The 26,168-nt window shown below is 44.8% G+C and overlaps 1 protein-coding gene across 3 annotated transcripts in view; it reads right to left on the reverse strand.

Annotated features, from left to right (window-relative positions):
• Positions 1–14,054, reverse strand: part of DDHD1 (DDHD domain containing 1) — a 101,069-nt gene extending 87,015 nt beyond the window's left edge. For all 3 annotated transcript variants that reach the window (XM_067554786.1, XM_067554787.1, XM_067554785.1), the window contains exon 1: positions 13,246–14,054. In XM_067554786.1, the coding sequence (XP_067410887.1) occupies positions 13,246–13,870 (625 nt within the window). In that variant the 5' untranslated portion in view covers positions 13,871–14,054. The remainder of the gene's footprint in view (positions 1–13,245) is intronic.
• Positions 14,055–26,168: the final 12,114 nt, after the last annotated feature.

Below are 26,168 nucleotides of genomic sequence, written 5' to 3' on the forward strand. Positions count from 1 at the left end.
AGGTTCCCCACCCCTGGATTAGAGGATCAAAATGTACCTGTCATGCCTCAAAGATCTATGAAACTTCTAGAAATTGGTTTGTAAATTGCTCTTAAAAATTGGGAGAGGCACAAAAATTAAATAAAAATTACATCACAGTTTCCACCATTGTATGGTGAAATCCCAGAACTTCCATTTTTTCCATAATTGTTTTCCATAATAATTTTTTCCATAATTGTTTCAAGCAAATTCTTCATCTTAAGTTTTTGTGAATATTTTTGGAAAGTTTAAGCAAAATCAATACAGCCATTTTGAGATATCTAAGTGTGAAACACACACACTCTCTCCTGATTTTTCAACTGAAATTTTTGGCAAACATAACTCAAACCCAGCAGACATTTAAAAACCACTCTTCAGACTAAGTATACTTCATAGTTCTCACTAAGAAAACGGAACACTACTGTTTCAAGAAAAAAAGTTATTTCAGCAGCCTAACCCATGCTCTCTATATAATGTATTTGATGCTCCACCTCCTAACTCCCTAAATTAAAGATGCTGCTGTGATATTTCCTCTTCCCTCATACCATTTACAAAAAGAATATGGGGGAAATTAATGGCATTTTAATGCCAGGTTTTTAATTTAAGGTTGAGATATCAAGCAGTGAAAAGCTAGAAAATTCTAAAAATTAAGGATGCGATTATTAAAAGCGCTTAAGTAACTTAGAAACAAAGCCCTACTGTGCTCCTAAGTCACTTAGACACTTTTGAAAATTCCAACTTACAATTTCAACTATATTATCTGGATATGTTGCATGTACCTACATTTTAGCCCTCATTTCCTTGGAAAATTAAACCCTTACTCAGTATCTAACTTACGCTATAAAATTTTGTGGCAGAAATCTTCACTTCTGTATCTTCGTGACCTTGATGTGTTTATGTCTCAGTTCTACCACTGAATTAATGCTCTTTTTCTTTCACATTTGATGTTTTATTCCTTTACTTGTATTGGTGAAGTTTTACTAATTTTTATTGCTTTGCTTTACTTTTTCCCCCCCCCCCCCCCAAATTTTGATTCCTAGGGAAGTATTTCCCTTGACTGCCCCAATTTTTACACGTACAATCTACAGATTGCAATGACTCAAGTGTGAAGATATGAATATGTTTGGCTGGATATACATTTGCATGGTGTGTGTATATATAAGATATTTTAAAATAAATTTGAATGCCCAAGATGACAAGTAGAAGAAAAAGGTGACATAAATCAGAAAGTATTTTGTTCTAGTTATTCATATAAATTTAACTAGTCTTAGAAAAACAGTTTAAGCAAGAGAAACTGCACAAAAAATTACTCAATTTCATTCTTTCATAGACGGCAGATTTTTTTTCTGGAAGGAGTTGTAAGAACTCTTTCACTGCAGGAAGCATGTTCTTTTTAATGTAACAGTAAAACCTCCATTGCTTTGATAGTCTTTTTTAAATCAGTGCGTGAAAACCAATTTTTAAATCACACAGCCATAAACCAAAACCAAAGAGATGTGTCTGACTATTAGCCCAGGCATTCCCAGCAATTAGAGCTGAATAAACCTGCCACTATGGAATTTAAAACAATAAAATGCAAAATAAAGCCATGAAACATCAAGTTAGTGGTAGAATGATGAACAACAATCAACAGTTATTATGAAGGAACAAAGACATGTGGATACCAATCTGAATGCTCGTAAGTACTTTTGAAAGGAAAAAGTGGTTTTTAAACAGAATTCATATATATTTAAAAATCAACTTTTCCTTTCAAAAGGACTTATTCACATTGTGATGCATGACCCCCCGCTACAATAGTCTTGAAACCCCCCTACCATGACCACCTTTGGGGTCAGGACCCCATGGTTATAACATCATGAAATAAAAATGAAATAGAGTATTTTTAAAATCTTGTGACCATGAAATTGACCAAAATGGACCATTAATTTGGTAGGGTCCTGGTTTTAAGGGACAGCACTGAGGGAGTACTCTGTGCTGGTAGTGGTCTTGGCCTAGTGTGAATTTGAGGTATCGTCTGTGACTCGGTATGATCGAAATGTGGAAGCATCTTGAAGGTCAAGGGCTGAGAACGAGTCTCCCTTTTCTACCGCTGCAATAATCACTGCTAAGGTGACCATCTTGAACTTCCAAGCCTTGACAAATTTGTTGAGCACTCTGAGGTCTAGTATGGGTCTCCAACCTCCCTTTTTCTGGGTATCAGGAAGTAGCAAGGAGTAAAAACCTTTGCCTCTTAGATGTATGGGCACTGGCTCTATGGCTCCTATACTGAGGAGATGGTTTATCTTTTGTCGTAGCAGGCTCTCATGAGAAGGGTCCCTGAAGAGGGGTGGGGAAGGCATTTGGGGAGAGGGGGAGAGGTGAAATGGATGGAGTACCCATCTCAAATAATCTGCAGCACCCATTTGTCAGACGTTATCTGTTCCCAGGTGCTGCAGAAGGGGGAGAGATGGCATCCATATGGATGAGAGAGGTTTTCCAGTGTTGAATGTTATTGAGGAGAGTGGTCTGACAGCACCTCAACCACCCAGTCAAAACTGGTGTTTTGAGGTGGATGGCTGTGAAGAAATAGGTTTAGAGCCTGAAGGTTTCCATCTGGGGAACCTGGACTTTTTTCTTTGGCGTTCATACGATTGTTGAGATGAGTATTGTGACAAACAGGATCTGAATGAAGATTGAGGACTATATTTTCCTCTTTTGCCCGGGCATGTAAATTCCAAGCAATCGAAGAGTAGCCCTGGAGTCTTTTAAAGTGTGGAGGGAACTGCGTCTTCTCAGAGAAAAATTTTGTAGCTTCAAAAGGAAAGTCCTCCACAGTTGTTTGCACCTCTTTGGGGAAATAAAATAAGTGCAGCCAAGAGGCTTGTCTCATCAAAACGGCAGTAAAGATGGAGCATGCTGCTGTGTCTGGTGTGTCGAGTGCAGACTGGAGTGATGTCTTTGCCACCAGTTGGCCTTCACTAATGATGGCTTTAAATTGTTCTTTGCGAGAATCTAGCTGCTCAGTAAAGGAATTGAGTTTTTGATCATTTAAGTAAATTGTATTTTGCTATTAAGAGTTGATAGTTTGCAATATGGAATTGTAGAGTGGCTGATGAATATGTTTTTCTCCCAAAAAGATGTAGGCACTTCAAGTCCGAGTCATAGGGGGTGGATTTGAGATGGTGCTGGCGGCCTTAAGTTCCCTGCGTCCACGATGATCAAATTAGGAGGCGGGCTGAGAAGAGAAATTCTGTGTCTTTCTCTGGCATGTAATGCCTTTTGTCAGCCTGTTTGCGTGTTGGTAGGACGGATGCAGAGGTCTGCCATACGAGTCTGACAGGCTCCAAGAGAGCCTCGTTAATAGGGAGGGCTACTCTGGATGAGGCAGAAGAATGTAAAATGTCCAGTAGTTTATGGCGTGACTCAGTCATCTCCTGTAGTGGTATCTGTAGTGCCTCTGCCACCTGCTGTGCCAGCTCCTGAAAAAACTTAAAATCATCTGCTAATGAGGTTGGAGGGGGCATCAATGTCTCATCTGGTGATGATGATGAGAAATTAGTCTGAGGGGTAGCTTCCTTCTCAACTTCAGCCTCTTGTTTCTCTCTTAATGGTTCGGGGGCTCGGATGCCCTCAACGCGGCAGCCAAAGGAGGATGTCTCCTTGGTTTTTCATAGGCCATGCTAGAGCTATGAGAGGCACTGTGTCTATGTGCCTGCCAAGGGTCCCAGTAGGATAACAGAAGGTGGGGAGGGGCCCAGTGGTTAGTACCATGGCTGCCCATACCACAGAGGCTGGGGATCAGAGGGGCGGTACACTTGAGGTCCCTACTGGAAAGGGGTACCGTAGGGTGGGTGAGAAGAGTGGTGGGAGACCACATCCCCTTGCTGATAATCTGACTCAACGCTCAAAAATGGGGTTGCATGGCATGATGTTGCTGGCAAGTCTGGAGCTCTGGGACCTCGATACTGAGCAGAGGTGAATCTGGAGTGTCAGACGCTGAAAGGTCTGTTGTGTACCAGAAGTCTGGTGGTATCGAAGGCATTGATGCCAAGATGTCCGCACTGAAAGAGTCGGTGATGTGGACCTGATACAGCGGCCTGCTGGAGTCTGGCATGCCAAAGACAGTACCGATGTCAATGTCTGTGCCAAAGGAGCCTTTCCCAGTGCGGATTCTCTGGATTTCTCACACCTCGTTGGTACCGATGATTCCTTGCCTGTGCCCCTTGAGTGTTTAGGCAGCCCAACATGGTGTGTTGGGACGGCACCATGAGAGCTTTGGGTACCGGACTTAGATGGCTTCAATGTTGTCGGTACCAATGATACTGAGTGAGCCGGGGATCATTTTTGGCACAGTCGGGGCTTGCTGTGGGGACTCAGGGCCCTTTCCTTAGAGGCCTTGTGTGAGTGGCTCATGGTTGTCTTCTTCAGCTCACCTCCCTCAGTTGTAGAGGGTTGCGGTGAGGCTTCCTGCTGTCCAGGGCCTTTGCATGGCTCTGAGGGTGGTTGAAGGGCTGCTTCCATAAGGAAATGCTTAAATCTCAGCTCTCTATCCTTTCTGGCTCTGGGCTTCAGTTGTTGGCATAAACCACACTTCTGGGCAATGTGGTTCTTTCCCAGACAGCACTGAGAGTGTCTGTCAGCCACTGGGATAGATTCCTTGCAACTGAGACACTTCTTGAAGCCCAGTGAACCAGGCATATCCTCTCCAGGGGGCCCCCAGATGGGAGGAGGAGAAAAACGAAGTCTAAAATAAAGGAGTTTCTTGGTTTTGTTTTTTTGGTAAACAAAAGTTAAGGGAGTAAAGAAAGAAAAGGGGAGCTCCAAAAGGTAGCTAAAATTAACAATTCTAAAGATGCTGATGAGCCACTAACTGGACAGCTAAAGCTCTGTCTCTAACCAGAGGCGGTTGAGAAGGAACAGAGGAGGGTTCGCCCGCACAACGCTGGTTAGTCTCCTGGCAGAGCACGAGGGGGAGGGGGCCAGCGCATGTGTGGGCTGAACAGACACTGCTACCAAAGCTCTCTAATAAGCAGAGCAGGGATGCAGGCACACCTACAGTGGAGCATCCATAAGAAATACTACTCAGAGAAGAACAAGAACTCCCCCTGTGGAAGGGAAAACGTGAAGCTGCCTTATATAAACTAGCCAGTTTGGGTATTCCACAACAACTTGTAAACACCTTTCTATGAAGCATATTTAATCAGTTTCAACATTGATCAGCAGGCTCCAAAACCATAAGACTTTCAATCATCAGATCTCGTTCAAGTATCACACGTAATGCACACCAAAGAAAAGGGGAGATGCCTCCGAAATACAGTTGCCAGTTTTCTAATTGCTGAAGACCGAAAACTCCGCCCGCCTCTTCCCTACTCCATCGCTGGCTCTCCACCCATCACTCACTCTCCCATTCCCTGGAACTCACCTGCCCCCTGCAGAGCCGGGCTGGGAGGAGCTGATGTGGAGTCACCTGCCCAATTGGGGCACAGCAGGGCGGCCGGGGGGCCAGACAGGATCCATCCCCCTCAGACAGCACTGGAACCTAGTCTGGTGCCCAGTCCAGGAGCCAGCCAGGTCTCTCCATCAGCTGGGTGCCAGGAAGAGCAGCAACTGCTAAGCAGAGCAGCTACTCCAGGCTCCAGCAGCTGCTGCTGCTGCTGCTGCTCTTCCATCCCCCACCCATGGCAGAGGCCAGTTACTGAAGGCAACCAGATTTAGAGCCAACGATCGGCTGTGCTGTTCGGATCCTGTCAGGTTCCCTTTTTGACTGGACGTTCCGGTCGAAAACCGGATACCTGGCAACCCTACAAAACCACACTCAGATTACTACTATATCACCACAAAATAAAAATGCTGATCCCACTGACTGGAAGAAAAACACACTTTATTTCATACAATCAGGAATCATTCAGCAGAGAAGCAATTATTTGAGGAAAGTCCTTTTGTTAATCATTCTTTTTTCAAGCCATTAACAAAATAAAAGGTTGAGTCTGATCAGCTGTTTCGATAGATCTTCCATTAACAATCATGTCAGTTTCCTAATCAGGAACTGACACACATCTAAATACCTATGGACTACTGAACTAAAATATAAAAAAGGGCTATAATTCCAGTTTTTAGGAAATTCTATTAAAAAAATATAGCCCCACCAATTAAACGTAATAAATTTGTATCAGACTTCAGATTACCATAATTTAATCAGATATGTAAAGCTTGAAATTTATTTTACGTAGGAGTAATATGAAGGTATAGGAAACCAGCCCCATTGGACTTTGTGTCTATAATCCAACGATACTTTGCCTGGCAGAGTCGCTCTTCTTTTTAAACTAAACATTACAAATTCACAGGAGAATTTCCAGCATCTATAGACATAAACGCCACACTCAAAACCTTGGTTTCCACAAACATACAAATTTTGAGCATGTGGCAGGTAGGAGAGGTGGGGGAATAAATATTTCTCTTATCAACAGATCCACTTGAGTCTTGTTAAACAACAACAGGAGATAATTTCATTAAATGTTTGTGACTGCTCTTCTGTCTGAACCCAGTATTTTTCAGAAAATAGCACTGTCCCAGAAATCATTATACATTTAAGCAAGAGCCTTCTGACACTTCAGTAAAATAAGTGTCCACTCCAATGAAGTTTGTAAAATTCCACTAAGGTCACGTAGGGGCAATTTTACAGAATAAGCAAGTCCTAGAACCCATCCCAGGAAAGGTCTGCATTCTTTCAAACAACAGTAGGCAGAGGCTAACTGAACCAGAAAAGGATGATTATTGTCAAATGCCTAACATCAGGATTCACGAAAGGTACATAAGCATGCCCTTAACTTTAAGCGTTGACTTCAATGGGACTTAAGCACAAACCCTTAACTATAGGCATACGTGCCCTTCTAACTGAAGACCGAAAATGGGACTTTGACAGCAAACTTCTACATTACAGGCACAGTAGCAATGGATAACAGATTCATAGTCTAAGTGAGGTTTCCTAAATGTGAATGCCTTTTTAGCTCCATTAAAAAAAAAAATTTAGTTTTTCCATACGTTTTCCATACAAAATGTTACCTAAAACATTAATGAACACGTGAGATTTTGACCTTCTCCCTCTCCTCTGTTTACTTTTCCTTCCCCCTCTATACTCTCTCCTCCCTCTTCTGTCAAGGACGCAGAAGTTTCACATTTGCTTTCCTCCTCTAACCCTTCCACGTGCTCTACCCTATTTCCTGATCTCCCTGCTGTCCACTATCCGTTGCCTTAACCTCTTACTCTCCACTGGTTCTTTCCCTTCACCATACAAGCAAACTTTATTTTCTCCCATCTTAAAAACTCACTGTTACCCCCTTGTCTTTCCAACTGTCAATGTGGTTCTTCCCTAACCCACACATGTTAAAGCCTATGTGAACCCATGTGCAGTGGGAAAACTGTTGGACAGCAGGAAGGAGGGGAGGAAAGGCCTTGGGAAGAAGGAGGTTGTAAATCTTATTTGGCTTTAGACCGGAAATAGGGGTGAACTGTCTCAAACTGATTGTTAGCTGAAGTCAGTAATTGGCAATGACATCACTTGTTTGTTAAAGGGCATAAAAGGTAAGCTCTTAAAGGGTTCACTGCTAATACCCGCCTGACCACATTGGAGCCGATCAACATGGGTCTAAGCACACCTGGGTTTAGGCCATTTGTAAGTATCTAGATCAGCGGTTCTCAACCGGTGGTGGTACCACCGGTGGTACTTCGAAGAAGGCTGGGTGGTACGTGAGCCGAATCACGCTGCCGAAAGTCCCCCTCCGCCGCCGCGAAACCCTGCCGCCGCTGAAAGTCCCCCCCCCCCCTTTTTTTTCCCCAAGTGGTACTCGGGAAAAAAAGTTTGAGAACCGCTGATTTCTAGATCAAATACTTATAAATGTTTCGTTACTGTTTGGATGTAGTAAATTGCTTATTATTTAGGTTTTTTAGGCATCTTTAGAGCAACTGTATAAGTACCATTTGGCATTTGGATTTAATAAAATGTATGGTTAAATTAGTGTTTGGTGGTTTCCATATTAATCATTCCAAATATTATTAATAATCCCAACAATTTCCCAGAATTTATTTTATTTTATTTGCATCTCTCCTACATTTGCATAGTTTAAATCACTATACTATTATACAATTAGGCTATTTGCAGATACCTATGTTTAGAGCATTGGACTCCACTAGCAGAGGTAGGAAAGCTCTCATCCCTCATAGTAAGTCCAGTCTTACTTTTTTATAATACTTCAAGCCTGTTTATTTGACCATTGCTGCTTCAGGATAATTGCACCAAACTATTAATACTATGCAGAATACTATGCTCTCTCTTGAATATTTAGGGGTCTCCTTCTTTTGCAATGTCTCGAAACAGCAACCAAAAGCTGATGTTTTGAAGTACAAAAGGACTACAGAGGATGTGTGTGAGGGTAAAGACTTTTGAACTGCACCTATTCAAATCCAGCATTTTAATAATCTATACAAACCCCAGCAGATGTATTCTTAAATATTAATATCTGACAAAGACTAATAATAACTACTGATAAGGAAAAAGTCCTGGGAGGAATATATACATTTTATTTTTATTAGCTCACCAACCATGATCACTGCAAGAAGAAAAGATCTATACAAATATGCACTGCACAGTGATAGTGATTTGTGAAAAACCCTTTTTCACATGAATACATTTTTACCAAAGGGTATACTAGCCCAGCTGTAATCCAGCCAAATAAAATTCTAATAAGGATAAAAAAACACTAATATGGAACTGAAAGATGACCTGCAAAGGGAAAAAATGGGTTTCTACCCTTTTTGCTCACATATGATATACAAAGGCTGTCAGAAAGGTTTTTTTCTGCTTGAAATTCGAAGTAATTTCTTCCATGTTTTTTCTGGCAACCTTCTTTGGAGTCTACGGAACTTGAGTATGAGCTTTCAAAGGCCTTAATTGAAGAGGCAGGTATAATCTTCCCCCGGATTATTTGTTCTGGCATTTGAGTTAAACAAATATTAGCAAAACAAACTAAAAAATGGATTTTAATGAGTGAATACAAATTTCCTTCTTAACTGCACAGGCTTCTCCTTGGTACTTATGATGACAACAAACAATCCTTTTAGTTCTGCAGTTGTCCATACAATCTTCCAGGAAAGATAGGGTAGATGAGACATGAATTTCTAGTACAAAGAGAGAAGCTTAAAAATAAGTTCTCTCTCTCAAAAAAAAATTAATGTTTCAGGCTCTCGTCATACATTGTACATCAGCAAAAAAAAGAGGAACAATGCCACTGGGTTTCTTCTTTGTAGGTCAACTTTAAGGGAAGTGGAAGTATTCCATTCCTTTTAAAATATAAGCAGTATTCTCATGATAGGACATGTCCAAAGGGATAGGAGAAAAGGACATTTTTTGTTTTTCTCCTTTCTCAAAAAAATTCTTGGCTCAAAATATAAATTTCTATTGACAGACAGATGTCAGTTTACAGGATGGACAACCCTGACATGCAGTTATAATTCAAACTAAAGAACATTCTGAGAACAAGAATTATCAGCAGAAGGAGACTGATTTATGAGAAGAAATTCAAAAATTAAATATGTGTAATTTAGCTAAGTGACTACAAAAGGGAAATAGAGGTTAAGCCAAAATGGCAATCTACAAACATTTGATGGGTGTGAACACCAAATGGGATGAAATTAAGAACGGGAAAATTAGGTTGAGTATCAGGACAAACCTTCCTGTCAGCACATGTATTAGGCTGTAGAACAGACAGACTTGCAAAGGAAGGGGAAGAAACTATATTGCTTGGGACTTTGAAAACTAAACTGAGCAAAACTATAGACAAATATATTGTAGGAAGAGTCCTGAAGAGATGGATTGGATGATCTAACACAATCATAGAACTCGGAAGAAACCTATGAATTATTCCTATGTGTAATCAAATATTCATTGCTATGTCAATGGAAGAGACAGGGAATGAAACTTCAAGTTACATATTTATCTAGAGGCCTCCTCCAATAACTTTACTGTCTGCATGGACCCTTTGCTAGGTTTGCAATACTCATTAAATAAATCTCTACTCACAGGGTAAAGATAACATTCTCAATAATAAATCTCTTCAAGCTGTAACTCAATCTGGTGGCTCTGATGATATAATTGACTCCTCAGATGGATCTAGGATATCCTAAGACTTCTAGTGAGGAAATATTTTAGCAAGCATAAAGTTTTAATCAAGTTCTTCCTGCCACTTGGGCTATACATTTCATTTATTAGTTAATGAATTATCAATGTTCATTACTATAAGGCCTGGTCTACACTACAGTTAGGTCGAGGTAAGGCAGCTTACACTGAGTTAATTATGTCAGTGTCTACACTATAGTCTTGCTCCAGCCGATGTAAGTGTCCTACTACATCGACATAACTCCACTTCCACAAAATGTGTCAGGCTTATGACAGTGTAGTTAGGGTGATGTAGTCTCTATGTAGATACTGCTTTACTTACATACCCTGTTGGCTGTCATTATTGTCAATTTCACAGCACCCTGCAGGAACTGTAAAATTGACAAGAAAGGCCAGTGTGTTTCTTGCTGTGAACCCTGAGCTGGGCTCACGGCTGGGGCTGTCACCCAGAGAGGTTGGGGAGTTCCAGTTGTGAGCCTGGCTACCAGCTCCCTGTTCCACACGGAGCTAACCAGCACCACAGGGAGCAGGGAGCCTCCCACACTGGCCCCCTTAAATTGGTGGAAGCATCTCTGGTGAGGACATGCACCACTGACAGAAGGAGGTAGTGTGGACGTGAAAAACTGCAGTAATCACTGCAATGGCTATAAGTCGACCTAACATAGGTTGACTTAATTTTGTAGTCTAGACATGCTCTTAGCATAATATCAATGTGTCTTGCACCTTAGTCCAATGATTGCTTCTATTAGAAGCTCATGATTGTGTGACTGGTAATTTAGACTCCCCTTTGTTAATGGGGACTCTGGTGTTCTTCCACTAGCTTTCTTCCACTCCATGATCTATACTGACAAAAAAAAATGAGCTACTCTTATAAGTTTGGTTCGTACACTACTGAATGGGCGCAGCAAGTGCTGCACTAAGCACAGATTTTTGGAGGGACAGATTAAGGCAGAATCCTTGGGATCTGACCTTGCAGTCACATCAGGACTTGTTACTTGTCACAGCAGTAAACCAGACACAGAGCAGGAGGCATCAGTGCAGCACACAGCCAAGTGATGCCTGTTGGGGCTGGACAGGCTGCCTCACTTGGGAGGGACAATTACGGACTAGGAAGGAAGAAAAGAGCCCACACTGGGGCAAAGAGAGGAGGAAATGTGTGAGTAAAGAGGGGGAGCTTGAGTAACAGATAATCAGAGGCTCTGCTTATCCATAATCTAACTCTGACCTCAGTCTGGTAAAGTTGAGCATTGTTGCTTCAGTTAATTTTCTGTGGACAGAAAAGCATCCACCATCCTTAATCTTCTCAGTACCATGAGTTCATTTTCTCTCTTGTACAGTGCAGCTTTAGGTGCTGGCCTCTGGGAATCTCTCCTTTCAAAGCTCAGAAATCCCTCTCTCTGAGCAGCATGTTATTATTTAAAACATCTGCTGCTCAGACTTAATGAGACTGAATAAGCTTCCAAAATGGACAAGGCACAGAGTCAAGAAATTAAACCTTTCAACTGCTGGTATGCACTGTCTCCTGCCCCACATCAGGAAGCAATCCTACCTCACCTGATAGCTGTGCTCATTTGACACAATTACTAGGGGGAAGAGAACAGCTTTCCCCATTCCCAGGTTGACTTGCATAGTCTCCTCCCTGCAACCAGGAGCCAACTGTGACCATTACCCACTCTTCAGTGGTTCAGGTGTCAGGGTTGCGGTAGGTGGGGAGAATCAAGAAGAGAAAGTCTTTTCTCTGCCTACTGCAGGATGAAGGGGAACAGAAAATACCAGGGATCTTCATGGTCTTCTCATCATGTGATACAGCTCTCTGAGTCTGTCTACACAGCATTTTGGAGCAAGCCTCCCAGGCCAGGGTCCACAGACATGGGGCTAGCAGAGCTCTTGCTAGCGCTCTAAAAACAGCTGTATAGACAGCATTGTGAAGTTGCTGCTTGGGCTGGAGTTGGGCTTTGAAGCTTAGGGACTGGGGTGGGCTTCATAACCTGAGCCACAACTTCAAAGGGCTGTCTATACAGCTGTTATCAGAACACAAGTGCAAGCCCCAAGTCTGCCAACCCAGGCTAGAAAGCTCCCACCAAAATGTTGTGTAGACATACCCTCAAAGGCCCAGAATTTGGGGGAAGGGAAAGGTGTCTCCCACGGTTCCCAGATAAACTATACTTATTCCCCACTCCTTTGCCCATTCCATGACTCAGGATGTGTGGGGATCAAGGAAGTGCCCCCTATGTTGTGCTTCTTCCACTACAGCTCTGTGTCTGTGTGTGGGGGATGATCTGAAAGAGCAGATAAACCCTTGTCCTCAAATGACCCGCATGCTCACTCCCCAGAGGATACAGGGGGAGAAGAGAAGCAGGTAATTCCCCCAGTGGCCAGGTGATCTGCACTGCCTCTCCATCCTGTGCCATTCCCACCATGATTCAGGAGCTGGGGGACGCCTGGGGGAGAAGACACGGGTCCCAAGTCTCCTTCCTGAGTCTGTTCTGCCCATGATGTGTGTGGGTCCGGGTGCCCCCAAGTACACAAATGCACCAGATAGCCTCCCTACCCCCACACTGACCAGGTGCCTGCTCCTCCTCACCCACTCCCCTCCAGGGCCTGAGAGGATTAAGGGGGGCCAGTGCCCACCCACTCCCCCCAGGAGAGCAATTGGGGGGGGGGGGGGCCGCCAAGTGCCAGGCACAGCTTTGAGGGCAATAAGAAGGGGGAAAGTGCCCACTCCACCTGGGTGGGGTCTGAGAGGGTTAAGGGGGGGCTGGTGCCCACCTCACCCTGGGTGGGGTGTGAGGGGCAATAAGGGGAGGGCAGGTGCCGGCTCCATTCAGGGAGGGCCTGAAGGTTAATGGGGAGCGCAGGTGTTCACTGCGCCCGGGTGGGGCCTGAGAGGATGGGGGGGGGTCTGCCCTGCCCTGCCCTCAGACAGGGCGTGAGAGGGTTAAGGGGGGCTGGTGCCCGCCTCGCCCCGGCGGGGGGCGGGGTCTGAGGAGGACGGCGAGGCCTGAGGGCGATAAGAAGGAAGCAGGTGGCCGCTCCGCCCGGGGGAGGGGGGGACCGGTGCCCAGAGCCGCACTCACGCTGCCAGTAGACCGGGTAGCACTCGGCGCTGCTCACGTCCACCTCGTAGAGGCCGCCGCGGACGCAGACGGGATCTGGCGGGGGCGCGGGCGGGCCGGAGGCCGGGCCGGGCCCCGGGGGCAGGGCGCGGTAGGCCAGCTCGAGGCGCAGCGAGTCGTAGCCGATGAAGGGCTTCCAGCTCTTCCGGTCCTCGCGGTAGAGCCAGCGCACCTCCTCGGGCCCCAGCTCCCGCACCACCTCGTAGCGGGGCCGGCCGCCGCCCGCCGCCGAGCGCGGCCGCTTCCGCTCGGGCAGCGCGGTGGCCGCCAGGGAGAAGCCGCTGCCGCCGCTCTCGCTGCTGGGCAGCCCGGCGCCCTCGCTGCCCTCCGAGAAGCGCAGCGACGTGCCGGACTCGGCCGAGTCGAACTCGTAGCCGCCGCCGGCCTCGTCGCTCAGGCTGGGCTCGCGGCGGCGGCCGGCGGCCGGCTCGCCCTCGGAGGAGGAGGAGGAGAGCGCCGGGCGCAGCGGTGGCGGGGGGAGCTCGGGGCCCCGCGGCCCGGCCTGGCCCGAGTGCTCGTAGCAACAGCCGTAGTCGCCGCCCAGTTGCCAGGGGCCGCGCGGCGGGCCGGGCTCGGGGGACTCCATGCCGCGCGCACCCCCCGGCCCCGCTCACACCCGGCCCCGGCTGCCGCAGCCGGCTCCAGCCTGGCAGCGGCGGGGCGGCGCGGCAGCGTCACGCACGCGGGGGCGGCGCAGCCCTGCCCTCTGCAGGGGGAGGGGGGAAGAGAGCGGGGACCGGCCATGTGACCCCCCCTCCCCCGCCACCAACTGCCTGACCGGGTGGGGTGGGGCACCGGCCATGTGACCCCCCCCCCCACCAACTGCCTGACCGGGTGGGGGGACCCCCCCCCCCCGCCACCAACTGCCTGACGGGGGGGGGGGCACCGGCCATGTGACCCCCCCACCAACTGCCTGACCCGGTGGGGGCACCGGCCATGTGACCCCCCCCCACCACCTGCCTGACGGGGGGGGGGCACCGGCCATGTGACCCTGCCCTGTCACCAACTGCCTAATGGGGGGAACCTGGCTACATGACCCCCCACCTACTGCCTAAAAGGGGGGGGACATCAGCCGTGTGACACCCCTCCTACTTTTTAAAGGGGGGGGACAGACACCAGCCATGTGACACCCCCTCCCAGCAACCTATTACCTAACCGGGGATATGGGACAGGCCATTTGACCTCTCCCCATCCCGCTTCTGCCTGGGGGAGGACACCAGTCATGTGTGTGACCCATGCCTTCCACCCATCTTATTCCCTAATGGGGGGTGGGGAAGCACTGGCCATCCACCCTAGTGCCTAACAGAGGGACCGGCTACCATGTCTGCTAGCCATGAGTGCCACCTTCCCCATCCTGCTGCCTAAGGGGGGGTGGAGATGCAGCAAGTACCAGCCATGTGTGGGACTCCTGCCCCCCATCAAACTGTCTAAGGGGGGGAACAGGTAACAGCCATTTGTATGACACCCGTAATCTTGCTGTTTAATTAGGAGAGGTGAGCAGGGTACCAGCCTGACTGGGTGCATGCCTACTGGCTTGGCAGAATTCAATTTTTATTTATTTTTTTTTTTTTACAGTTTTGATGGATAATAGCACTGTTTAATAATAAACATTTTTATTTATTTACATTTAAGTTGCAGGACACAATGAGCAAGTCAGACAATTATTTAATAACAATAGACTTTGAGAGTCAAAAAAGTTGAAGTTTTATAACCATTAAAAACCAAATTGTTAATATGCTTGTCAAAATATATGAGTAATACTCTTAAATCAAACTCTAATAAGTTCTCAAGCAGCATATTTCCTACCTTACCTATCTGTAAATTTTGATTATCAATGAAAATATTTTTTTCTGTTTGTGTGTGTGTGTTCAGTGAAATTGATATTTACCAACATTTGCTGATAGAAATCAAATCAAATAGTTAATGAAACAGGCACCATTTCTCTCCTCTATGTTCATCTTTGAACAGTAAGAGGGTTTACACTAGAGAAGGTAAGATTTCTCTCCAGAGGAGCCGGATCCCAGATCTGTTAGCCAATCTCATGCTGTATTATTATTAGTATAACACCAGACATGTTAGTCACTTTACAGACATGTAGAAAGGCAAGAGAAATCTAATGCTGGAGGGCTGGATGGATTTTTAAAAACTGTCCGTGTGTATTGTTTTCCTCAGTCATTACAATTATAGTACCAAAAAACACTGCATACAATTCCTTTAATTCATTAATAATGCTTTGCATTTCTACAGCATACTCCACCCAAGGATCCCAGAGCACTTGATTAACATTAGTGAATTTAGTCTCAACAATTCTGTGCCGGATCATTCTCATTTTACAGATGGGAAAACAGAGGCACAGACAGGTAAACCATTGTACACATAAGAAGTCAGTGGCAATGCCTGGAGTACAATGTCTGATTTTTTCATTTCCAATCCACTGGACTATAATCTGTTTGATTACTTTATTTATTTCTATTTATCTATTCTATCAACATAGTCTCAGCAAATCTGAGGCAGGCCTCAGATATGTGAAGGCCAGGCAGTGCGGGAGAAGGGGATGCTACTTTTCTCTAGTTCTGTTTTGAGGACATCAGTACACAGGATTCTCACTCTTAGGTCTCATTTCCCTTTTCTCTTCCTGTTAGCAAGTTTTTCTCCCTTCTTCACACCATCCCAGGCAAGTTTTCCCCTCTCCTGTTCTTCCTCAGATGTAGGGAGAGATTATCATTTCAAATATACAAAAGGAAGTCTAAAAGTTCTAGAGCTTATTTTGTTTATTTTTCCAGGTGATTTTGCTCCAAAAACTTAAATCAAAACCAAACAGTGTAAGAGTTCAGGTACAGGAGAGGATAGAGATGGGAGGAGACCAATCTAGGAAAGCTTCATGGAGGACTTTCTGATTTTTTGTAGAGACAATGCCTTTAGGAGTTGAGAAGTGGGAAACTTTCAAACATAGAAGGCAGCATGAAAGAAGGCATGAAGTACAGTGGATATATGTGTAATTAAACATGTAAAACACCTTAGAGGGCGAGACCTCAATTAATCTCTGAACCCTCTCCAATTTTCAATACCTTTTCAAAAGTGTGGACTCAAGAAGTGTTCTCAAAATTCTAGCAGCGGTCTCACCAGCGCTGTGAATACAGAAGTAATATCACCTCTGCACAGCTCAATAGTCCCTTGTTTATTCATCTAGGGATTCTGCTAGCTCATTTTGTCACAGCATTGCACTGGGAGTTCACATTCAGTTAGCTGTCTGCCATGACCCCCAAGTTCTTTTCAGAGACATTGCTTTCCAGGATCCAGTCCCCACTCCAGTAACTATAATCTACTTAGTTCCCAGATGTATGACCTTGCACTTGGCTGTTAAACCACATTTTGTTTGATTGAGTCCAGTTTACCAACTGATCTGCATTGCTCTGTATCGGGCATATCTTCATAATTATTTGCCACAATTATTTGAAAGTCTTTGCTTTCAAAGCCAACTAGAAGATTCGTTTAATTTTAATGGAAGTGTGTTTAAATCTTCTAGCCGGTTTTGAAAATCTCAGCTAAAGTTTGCAGATGACACAGGTCCAGGCCTCAAAGGTCCATCAATGGCTATTAACTAAAATGGTCAAGGATGCAACTCCATACTCTGGGTGTCCCTAGCCTCTGAATGCCAAAAGCTGGAAGTGAACAACAGAGGATGGATCACTTGCTGGTTGTCCGTTCTGTTCATTCCCCCTGAAGCACCTGGCATTGGCCACTGTCGGAAGACAGGATACAGGGCTAGATGGACCATTGGTCTAACCCAGGATGGCCATTCTTATGTTCTTAAGCTACTAACTTCCACTGAATACCTTTGAGGATCTGGGCCATTTGATTTCATATCTTTTTCCAGTTCGGAGATAAAGTCAGATAAGAATAGCATTGGGCCAAGAATTGGTGTCTGCAAGACCCCACTAGACACACCCTTTATTCATTGACGATTCCCTATTCACAGTTACATTTGGAGATCTATCAATTAACTAGTATTTAACCCATTTACTATGCACTACCATTTACTATGATTATGTATAGTGCTGATTTTATAATCAGAACATTGTGCAGTGTTAAGTCACCATGTTTACTTTTACCCAAACCACACCTGTAATTTTATCAAAGACCAATATCACGTTTGTTTGAAAAGACCTATTTCCCAAGAAACCCTGTTGACTGGCATTGGTTACATTTATGTTCTCTAATTCTTTATTGCTTCATATTAACCATTCCATTATTTAGCTCAGGACTGATGTCAGGCTAGCCACCCTGTAATTATTTGGGTCACTCCATTTATTTTGTCTAAAATTGGCACAACCCTGGCTTTCTTCTAGTCCTCGGGAACTTTCCTATTTTCCAACTTTTATTTCAAATGAATGGTCTCGCTAGAGCGTCAGCTCCTTTAAAACTTTTGAATGCAAGTTACCTAGACCCGAATTAAAAATGTTTAACTTAGCACTTCTGTTTAACATCCCTTTTAGTTACTGTTTGAAGAAGAAGTATTTCATCATCATTATACCACAAGGGTACACCATCCAGTTTTGTTCCAAAAACAGGTGAGAAATATTTATCAAATCCTTCTGCCTTATCAGCATCACACTTATCCAAATATATTTCAGGTATTGAGGGCATCTTTAATTAGAACGCACTCAAACACTGTTCACCAAATTAAGCAGAGCTCTGAAAAAGCTGCAGAACTTTGCTTACAGCAGAAAATCCTCCGCAGAGGGATTTTTAACCTGCCTAGCTGTTTTAAAAGAGACTGTTGCACATATTGGTTATCTGGGTTAAACATTCCCCTAGAGCATAGGTCCTCAAATTGGGGGTCAGGACCCCTCAAGGGGTCACGAGGTTATTGGGGGGGGGGGGGTCGTGAGCTGTCAGCCCCTGTACATGCCATGGTTGCAACTGTCATCCCCCATGCATGGCTGACAGCCAGAGCCCTTCAGAGCTGGCTGGCTGGAGAGCTGCTCTGAAGGCAGCGTCACCCACAGCAGCTGCGCAGAAGTAAGGGTGGCATGTCATGGGGGGGTCATCACATCCTGAAATATTTTCAAAGGGGGTCCTGGAAAAAAGAGTTTGAGAACCCCTGCCCTAGAGAGAGTTTTATGCTGTTGGCAAAGCTGTGAAACTTGTTTTTTTTTTCTGGAGGTCTAGGAGATAATTCTGTATCATTGTTATTTCAAGGTCAGTTGTGTCTTTCACTAGAGCTGAAATGTTCTTTCAAAGGTACGCCTTGAAATTCTTTTCCTCTCTGCTGCAAACAGCAAAAGAAGAGGAGTTCATAGGGTGTCTCATTTAAAGGAAAGGACTAACGGGGCACTTGAGGGTCACTTGTATGATGTCATATACTGTATCTAGCAATGCAATGTTTGGTGTAAATTGTATGTGCTCTTATGTTCCTATTCCAGAGCAAATAAAGAAGGAAAAACAAAGTAACAAATCCTGATGCAAATATTTACCCTTTTAGGTCCCAACCCTGCAAAGACCCATGCTCGTGCTTAACTTTACACATGTAAGTGGTCCTGCCTCTGGTTCATCAGAGAGGGGCTTGTAGACAGTCATCAGCAGACAGATTGCTGGCTAAGGCTGCAGCAGGGAGGGTGCAACAAGTAGCTGCACTGCTCACATGACCTCAATTCTCGCTCACCACCTGCCCCCATAGGTAGCCACCTGCTCCTCCGGAGCTAACAAAGGACATATATTTCTGGCAATTTTACTGGGCAGCATTAAAGTTGGATGAAACGTGTAAATCGAGTAGGATGATAGTGATGAAGGATTATGTGGCAGTGGTGAACTGTAACCAAACTGTTACCTAGCAGCTCTGTGTTCTTGGGGAACCAGGGCACAAAACCCCAACTCTCTCTCTCTCTGGCTCACCTGAATTACCCCCCCACCAGCCCATGCTTGAACCAGAAACCAAAGGCCGCTTGAACCAGAAAACAAAGGCATTTCAATATGAAAAGGCAGGGGACACAACTGAAACCCTCCCATCAAGGGTGAGACAACTCCCCATGCTTCATACAAGAGACACAATTGGAACCCTCCCATCAAAGGTGAGACAACTCCCCATGCCTCATACAAGAGACATACTTGGAACCCTCCCATCAAGGGTGAGACAGCTCCCCATGCCTCATAAGCATCTCAGTTAGCACATGAATGAAGAACAGAAGCCTCATCTACATCGAAGATGGAACATGCACTGAACTCTGGGATTGCTGAAGCAGGGAAGCACTGCATTTTGGGAAATCTCTGCTCTCGATGTAACTGAACTCACACCTGTGCACACCCAGCTCCGCAGTTATCAGACCATTCTAGTTATTGGTATGCAAAACACTGAAACCTGGTTGCATTGTGGGCTCTCTCTCAAGAAAGGACGCCCTTCCAGGAATGATCAGCTCTTTTTGTCCAGACATTGTTTATCCATAAACAAACCTGGCATCTACAAATCCCCTATCAAAAGGTCAAACCTCTGTTCTGATGCTTGGATCCAAACTTTGCATCAGTTTCACTGTAACCTGTCTTCTCTTCCTGACTGATCGTGTTGGGGGCTCTGCCAGACTAAAAGCACTCCAGACCCTGAACTGACAAGCCTGTTCCTGGGAACCTCTGAACTGCATGGAGTGGTGAGATCAACCCCCTCCTCCTTCCCCCAACACAACTGATCTCTCTCTCTCTCTCTCTCTCTCTTAGTCCAGGTATAACTTTCTACTTTTGTAATCAAACCTGGGATAGCTTTCTCCAATACCCCAATTGTAATTGTGTAGTATTGTAAGTGTTTGATTGTTTTTCTCTCCTTGTATGGTATTACTATTAGTATCATAAGTTTTATATACCTAGCAATAAAATAACTGTTATAATCAAGCTGGTTGCCACTTTCTCTCTCTCTCTCTCCAAACTTTATGTTCTTCCTTTGTGTCCTTGGTCCCTATCTTGCTCTGTAGCAACGCTTCTCTTACCTAAGCCAAAGATCCTGGAGTGCCCAAAAATCCTATGGGGTTTGCTCATCAAGGGGGTTATTGCTAGAACAATTGTGGTGTAAAGGGGTATATGAAGGGGACAGCCAGGAAGTGCTACTCTGCCTAGCCTATGGGATCCAGGGGCAAATGAGGGTGCAGCTCAAGTGCTGTTTGACCCAGCCTGATCGATTCCAAGGGGCAATTAAGGGGAGTAGCCAAAAAGGTGCTGTTCTATTCTGCTCTATTCTGGTGTGTTGCACAGGGGCATATAAGGGTAGCCACTGAGAGTGTGGTGTCACCCAGCCTGCTGAGTTCAGGGACATATAAGGGGTCAGCTGAGAGTGCTGATAGCCCGGTCTGCTCAGACGCACTAAGTTGAGCTGAACTGTGTATGTGTGTGTGTGCGTATCTGTGGGGGCTTGTGCTGGAGGAACCCAGCCCTGAAAACCTTAGGTCCTGCAGGATACCTCCATTGGGAGAGGGCTTGTAGCCCTATGAACACACAAGTAACACAAGCAGTACATTAGTAGAATCACACCCCTAGAATCACACCCCTCTTCCAGGAAGGTAACCCTAATAAATGAGCATACCCCAAGGAGAAGGGCAAATCTGGTAACAAAACATGCAAATGTGGGTCCATATCAGTGCATGCATGTTTTGGACAGAGAATGCCCCTTCCTCCCCCCTTTATTAAAACTATGCCTGGCTGTGATGGGTCACAGACCTCAGATACCCCTCCATGGTCCTGTGAGTGTTTTGCTTCAGTTTGCACCCATCACCCAACATCTTGTGGCCTATCCAGTCATAATATCAGCTTAGCCCTCCAGCCCATGGATGTCAAAGTGTCTGATCCCTTCCAAGGGAAAACAAAATCCCAAAAGATACAAAACAAAGGAGTTTTCCTGTCTCCCAGGTTCTACCTCCAGGCCGTGTTCCTGTACATAATTGTCCAACATCACACTCTGGCTCCACACCTCCCAGACAGTTCCAGTTCAGGTTCAGTCTCTATGGCCCTGATACATAACAGTACTTAGGACTAACCCCAGACTTAGTCTCCACTGTGATTCACAGAACTCCTGCCTAAACTCACTGAGCACTTCAGTTTCTGCCCCTGGGCACCTCCACTGCTGCCTCCCAATAAACTTTTGGATGCCTATCTCCCACTTACATCGCAGAGTGATCCGTGAATAGGCAGGCCATTCGTCCGGTTTTAGTTGTCCTGTGGATGGTTGGTCTCCCGTCCAGTCCTGGGATAAAACTGGGTGTGATTTTGGCTGGTATCAGACAGGGAACACCACTTTGAAGAGTGTGTCGCTCCATCCCCACCAGCATGATCACGCCTATACTGTGCAGGGTCTGGATCCAGTAGGCGTGCTTAGAGCAGTACCCATAACTAGGGCTATACATTTCATTTCTTGCCAGCCATACGATCAACAGCGAAAACAAAAAGACTGTGCAGAGGAAAACGGGCAGACCTTTGGAAAAATAGAAAGCTGATGTCATGTATATATCTATATAGATATATAATACAAATGAAAGATAGAGGGGGAAAGAGGAAGAGGATCTCACTCACAGACATGTTCAACTGTTAGTCCTATGACTCTCCTGGATATTTGGGGGCCTGGTTTGTATACCAGCTTCTCCATATCCACTGAGGAATTTGCAAGGTAGCTAAACACACAGATGGTAGACGATGCCACAAAAGAATTTAGGATCCTTCTTTACAGTGGTGGGGGAGGGCAGCAGCCACTGGAAGAGCGTGACGGAGAATTTCTAATGGCAGAAGCAGAAGGGCTGGAGCTGACATACTGAACAAGGGCAGGCAGAGATTAGAAAGAAACAAAATTAAAATCCCAAATTACTTGTTTGGAGAGGGTCTGCTGATATCGAACTGAATAGAGGGAAGATTCTGCAGCCTCCTGGGGCTGTGTCAGAGATCAGAACCACTGGAACCTGGGGAATGAAATCAGGGCATGAGTGAAGAGATTTTTTAGAGCCTTGTCCTGGAGTCATGTCCCAAGAATCAGCATTTGGAGGGGACACAAACAGACACTTTTTCAAGTATAACTCCAGCAACAGTGCCTTATGTCCCAGGATCTGAAACTTTGGCACCAAAAAGGAATTGGAAACCACTATCAATAAAGTACCAGGTGAAATCCTGGCCCTACTGATATCTTTCAAAGTTTTACCATTGATTTCAATGGGGCCAGAATTTCATCCTTTGTTTGTGGTTAGTCTTTTCTTCTCCCATATATTTATAATTTTAAATTGATCAGAGTTACTGGGAATGGATTTCTGGCCCAATCCTAAAATGGATGCTATGTATGATGAATCCTAATAGCAGGGACACAATGTAGTACTCCAATGATAACTGTACACCCTGTGCATGTGAGGAAAACAGTGGATGTGATATACCCTTGACTTTAGCAAAGCTTTTGATACAGTCTCCCACCGTATTCTTATCAGCAAGTTAAAGAAGTATGGGTTGGATGAATGGATTATAAAATGGATAGAGAGCTGGCTAGATTGTGGGCTCAGCGGGTAGTGATCAACAGCTTGATGTCTAGTTGGCAGCTGATAACAAGTGGAGTGCCCCAGGGGTCAGTGCTGGAACTGGCTTTGTTCAACATGATCTGGAGGATGGGGTGGATTGCACCATCAGCAAGTTTGCAGATGACACTAAGCTAGGAGAAGTAGGAGATACCCTGGAGGGTAGGGATAGGATACAGAGTGACCTAGACAAATTGGAGGATTCGGTTAAAAAAAAATCTAATGAGATTCAACAAGGACAAGTGTAGAGTCCTGCACTAAAGACGGAAGAATCCCATGCACTGCTACAGATTGGGGACTGACTGGCTAGGCAGCAGTTCTGCAGAAAAGGACCTGGTGGTTACAGTGGACAAGAAGCTGGATATGAGTCAACATTGTGCCTTTGTTGCCAAGAAGGCTAATGGCATAGCAGCCTTTAACTACCTGAAAGGGGGTTCCAGGGAGGATGGAGCTAGGCTGTTCTCAATGGTGGCAGATGACAGAACAAGGAGCAATGGTCTCAAGTTCCAGTGGGGGAGGTCTAGGTTGAATATTAGGAAAGACTTTTTCACTAGGAGGGTGGTGAAGCACAGGAATGGGTTACCTAGGGAGGTGGTGGAATCTCCATCCTTAGAGGCTTTTAATGTGCGGCTTGACAAAGCCCTGACTGGGATGATTTAGTTGAGGTTGGTCCTGCTTTGAGCAGAGGGTTGAACTAGGTGACCTCCTGAGGTCCCTACTAACCCGCATCTTCAATGATCCTATGATTCTATCCCAGGAAAGTACAGTAGCAGGGGAAGTAGATCATTGCAACCCTCATTCAGAAAAGTACTTAAGAACGTGCCTTACATTAAGCCTGGGAGTAGTCCCCCTGACTTCAGTGGGACGACTCATGTACTTAATGACAGGCCTGTCCTTAAATATCTTGCTGAATTGGAGCCCTATATTAGAAAATTGGAGACACCAGCCCTCGCCTGCATCTGCAGATTTTTACCCGACCTTTTTCAAAAGCATCCTTCAGTAACAGCTAATGATAGTTAAGTGACATTTGGGATCATTTTCGTTTATCAGACACCAGCAAATTGGGCATGTTTTACAATTAGGACAACAATTCGTTTTTATTGGTTAACGTGGTTGTAGTGTTGTTACAGCATATTAAAATGCAAAAGAGGGTGTATGCAGAGGTGCTATTTTATCATAATGCTCAAGGTCAAACTGCACTGTCAGTCTACCCGGAGCTGTTTCGTGAGTCAGGAGACAATGAGGCCCTGGCTTAGACTAGAGTTATATTTATAACATAGTGTAATAATAATATTTAAATGCTTTCAACCCACGCTATTGATTCTTACAAGCTCCAGAACACCCCATTTTTGCTCTTTGTTGAATATTTCAGCTAATTTGGACTGTCTCCGTTGCTGGATTTATTCAGTTCTCTTCTAATTTACCTTTAAAAGATAATTACTTTAATGTCATTTCTAGTTAATGGAGAACCCCCATCTGCTGTCTCTCTTATGTAATGAAAATCTACTGAGGGCTAAAACTGTGTAAGAAGTTTTTGGAGGGGTTTCCTCCCCATGTCTCTCCAACAGTATACAATCTCCTAATTGTGAGGCATGCTCCTTACCAGTCAGATATTTGCATTTAACCTTCAACATAAAAATATAATCCAAACAACTATCATTGATATAATGTTTCTGCATGGTAAGACATGGTGGTCTTTCCAACATCCCCTCTCTTAGACACATGAAGTGTATTTATTCCCACAGCTACTCTCGGAATCAGCCTACTCATGGTCATCCACTCTTGAGAAGCTGTATGGAGGATGGTGGTGGAATCTTCTATAAGATCTTTTGTTATTCATTCAGTTCAAATTCACTCCTATGCAGAAGGCCTGAACAAGGCCTATGGGCTTCTTAAGTCCCAGGTCACCAGCTCCCTCTCATTCAAAGAGAACTTAATGCAATCTTAAAATTAGACTTTTACAGCCATATTTTTAAAGGAGGCCTTGCAAGTGCAGCTGTGTGTGTGCCTGTGAGCAGAAGCACCCAGAAACAGGAAGAGAAGGCAGCAGAAAGCCAAGGAGACAGCAAGAGAAGTACTAGTAATGTGACTCTGAGATAAAGCCAAGGGGAAGAAGTTTTGGGCCAGAGTGCTAGCTGGAAAGAGGCTTGGATCTGTGAACAAAGAAACCAAATCCTAATGTTTGATTCCTACTGTGTTCAGGGAAACAGGACTTTGTACATCCTTTGTAAATAAACAAGATTGCATCAAAGAAATATCTGACTCCATCATCAGTTTCTCCTCCTAACAGAAACAATCTGCAAGATCCTAGATATTGGCTAACGGCTCAGGTCAAAAGGTGTTCTGATTTCACTCACGCCAACAGAAATAACTGAAATCTTGGTGTTACCCTGATGTAAAATCAGTGTGAAAAGAGAATAAGGCCATCTAAATGCAGATTTTCATGTCATTAAGCTTCTCATTACTCACATTATTTAGCAACCCAATTACAATGCTGCCTTTAAATTATACATCTATTACCAAAATCGCCTACAGCAGAGGGATGTCACTGATGTCAGAACAGTTAACATTGATGTCAGAAAAAGGGGCAGAAATATTTCAGCTGAGGCCCTAATCCAGCAAAGATTCACACGTGCTTAACTTTACACACCTTGAGTAGTTATACTGAGTTAAATGGGCATTTAAATGTAAAGGGCATGTGTAAGACTTGGCAGGATCAGAATCATCTAGACCTTACTTTGGTAAGCGTTGCCCATATGCTTCTTCCCCACGAATTGCCACAGTTCTTATTTTTTGCATCATGTCTGCCGTTCATACGAGAGTTCTGGGGGAGAAGGTAGGGGCTGTCCAACAGTTTGGAAAGAACTCTATCCCTTTTAGATGTTTGCGCAACATAAATAATAAAAAAATGACATGGCTAAGATTTTCAAAGTAACTAATGATTTGAGGCACCTCTATTTTTGGGGCCCAGCTTGAGACACCTTAAAGGGACTTGATTTTCAGACAGTGCTGGGCACCCTTCCTCTGAAAAACAGGCCCCTTCAAGATGTCTCAGAATTGGGTTGAAAATCTCAGGCTGTTTCCTCAGCAAGTCAGTGAACCTTAAGGCAGGCACAGAGTGACAGGTGCTTAGTTTTCAAGACCAGCCGTTTCGAAATACTTAGAATTCCTTACATGGGTGATAAGACAAGCGAAAGTACACACAGAATGTGTTCCAACATCATGTACGTACAGGATGTGGCAAAGTTTATTCCCTTGATAGTAGAAAGATACCAGAGCTAGCCTGGGCTTCAGTTGTCACTGGCATAATCTCAAGGAACAAAGAGAGCTGCAATTAAAACAAGTGTTTTGAAGTCTTTT

The sequence above is a fragment of the Emydura macquarii genome, unplaced genomic scaffold (genome assembly GCF_026122565.2).
Source record: "Emydura macquarii macquarii isolate MOO-44397 ecotype Brisbane River unplaced genomic scaffold, CSIRO-AGI_Emac_v2 contig_1551, whole genome shotgun sequence".
NCBI classification, from domain to species: domain Eukaryota; kingdom Metazoa; phylum Chordata; order Testudines; family Chelidae; genus Emydura; species Emydura macquarii.